The sequence below is a fragment of the Trachymyrmex cornetzi genome, unplaced genomic scaffold (genome assembly GCF_001594075.2).
Source record: "Trachymyrmex cornetzi isolate Tcor2-1 unplaced genomic scaffold, Tcor1.1 scaffold591, whole genome shotgun sequence".
NCBI lineage: Eukaryota > Metazoa > Arthropoda > Insecta > Hymenoptera > Formicidae > Trachymyrmex > Trachymyrmex cornetzi.
In genome coordinates, this window is record NW_017299905.1 from 30829 (window position 1) to 32136 (window position 1308).

Sequence of the window (1308 nt, forward strand, 5' to 3'; positions counted from 1 at the left end):
CTATCCCGCCATTTTGAATTTCTCAATTTCGACTTCAGAATCGGAACCAGCAACCTCGAAACTCCTCAGTATACAGTATCATCCAAATGAAGTGTCACTTCTGCATTTTTTTTAAAGATATATACTTCATTTTTTATACTTTTTTCATTCTCGGCGCTGCACCAGTCCGCCATTTTGAATTTTCACAAAAGGCCACACGCCATTAAAAAGTAGACACTCCAACGAAAATTTTAAGCCCTGGTTGGTTGAATTCTGTCAAAAAATGAAATGGGCGCGCAGAAGGGGACTCCGACACGCGGAGAATGCCCCATATATATCATATTTTTGTAGTTATTCAAACTATAATATTTTAATAACTATAATATTAACTATAATATAACTATAATATTAATATTTAAACTATAATTGCGTTAGATAAAGTCCGGAAAAATTTCGGCGCGTATACGCCGGACTTTATCTAACGCAATTAAACTACTGCAATAATATCACAAGTTAAATTAAATTGACAATGTGCTGAAAACCTTAAATAAATTTATTGCGAAAAATATTACCTCGACCGAGACTTGAACCCGGATCTCTTGTATTCCGTACGAGCGTCCTAAGCCATTAGACCACCGAGGCTAAAAATCTTTATAAATTTCAAATATAAAAATTCTGAAAGAAAATTTTCGGAAAAAGTTGCATTTAAAAAAATTAATCGTTACAGGAAACTCTTGATCGACTTCAAATTATCTGAGCAAAAAATTATTACAATTCAGACGGTGATATTAAACACTTATTACTATTTCGCAAAATGGTGCAGCAAGAGGCAGTGATCGTAAGGAACGCCATAAAGCGTTATGAGAAAGAATTAGTGTTCAACGGCCTGAATATGACTGTTCCAAAAGGTTCCATGTAAGTAACTGTTATTTATCGTATCAATATAAAAGATTAATTATCTTCCTATTCATTTTCGCTTCGAGTTAAACGAATAATTCAAGTTTTTCAAAATAGGTCATTGAAAAGATGTCATTATAGATATATAGGAAAGAAAGCAATGCAATTAGTTTATGCGATTTTTAATATTATTTAATGAATATGATACACAGTATAGCTTATCATACTAATATCTTTTGTGTCAATCTGATAATTTCCTTCGATGACAATCTTGTGTTTCGCGGGTTTTCTCCGTGTTCAAATCCATTCTTGGAATGCCAACGTTTCGTGAACCTTGCAGTCCACTTCATCAGGGCGAGGAGCAGCCTGATACTAAACTGTTCTCCCGGGTCGTTCCCTTTATATTACGCTGCTTGTTGGGGGGGGGGGGGG

General features: G+C 34.8%; 1 protein-coding gene across 1 annotated transcript in view; it reads left to right on the forward strand.

Moving 5' to 3' along the window:
- The window catches only part of LOC108766486 (ABC transporter G family member 23-like), a 33522-nt gene that overhangs the window by 24677 nt on the left and 7537 nt on the right, over positions 1-1308 (forward strand). The window contains exon 2 of the mRNA XM_018515816.1: positions 707-894. Within this exon, the coding sequence (XP_018371318.1) occupies positions 794-894 (101 nt within the window). The 5' untranslated portion in view covers positions 707-793. The remainder of the gene's footprint in view (positions 1-706; positions 895-1308) is intronic.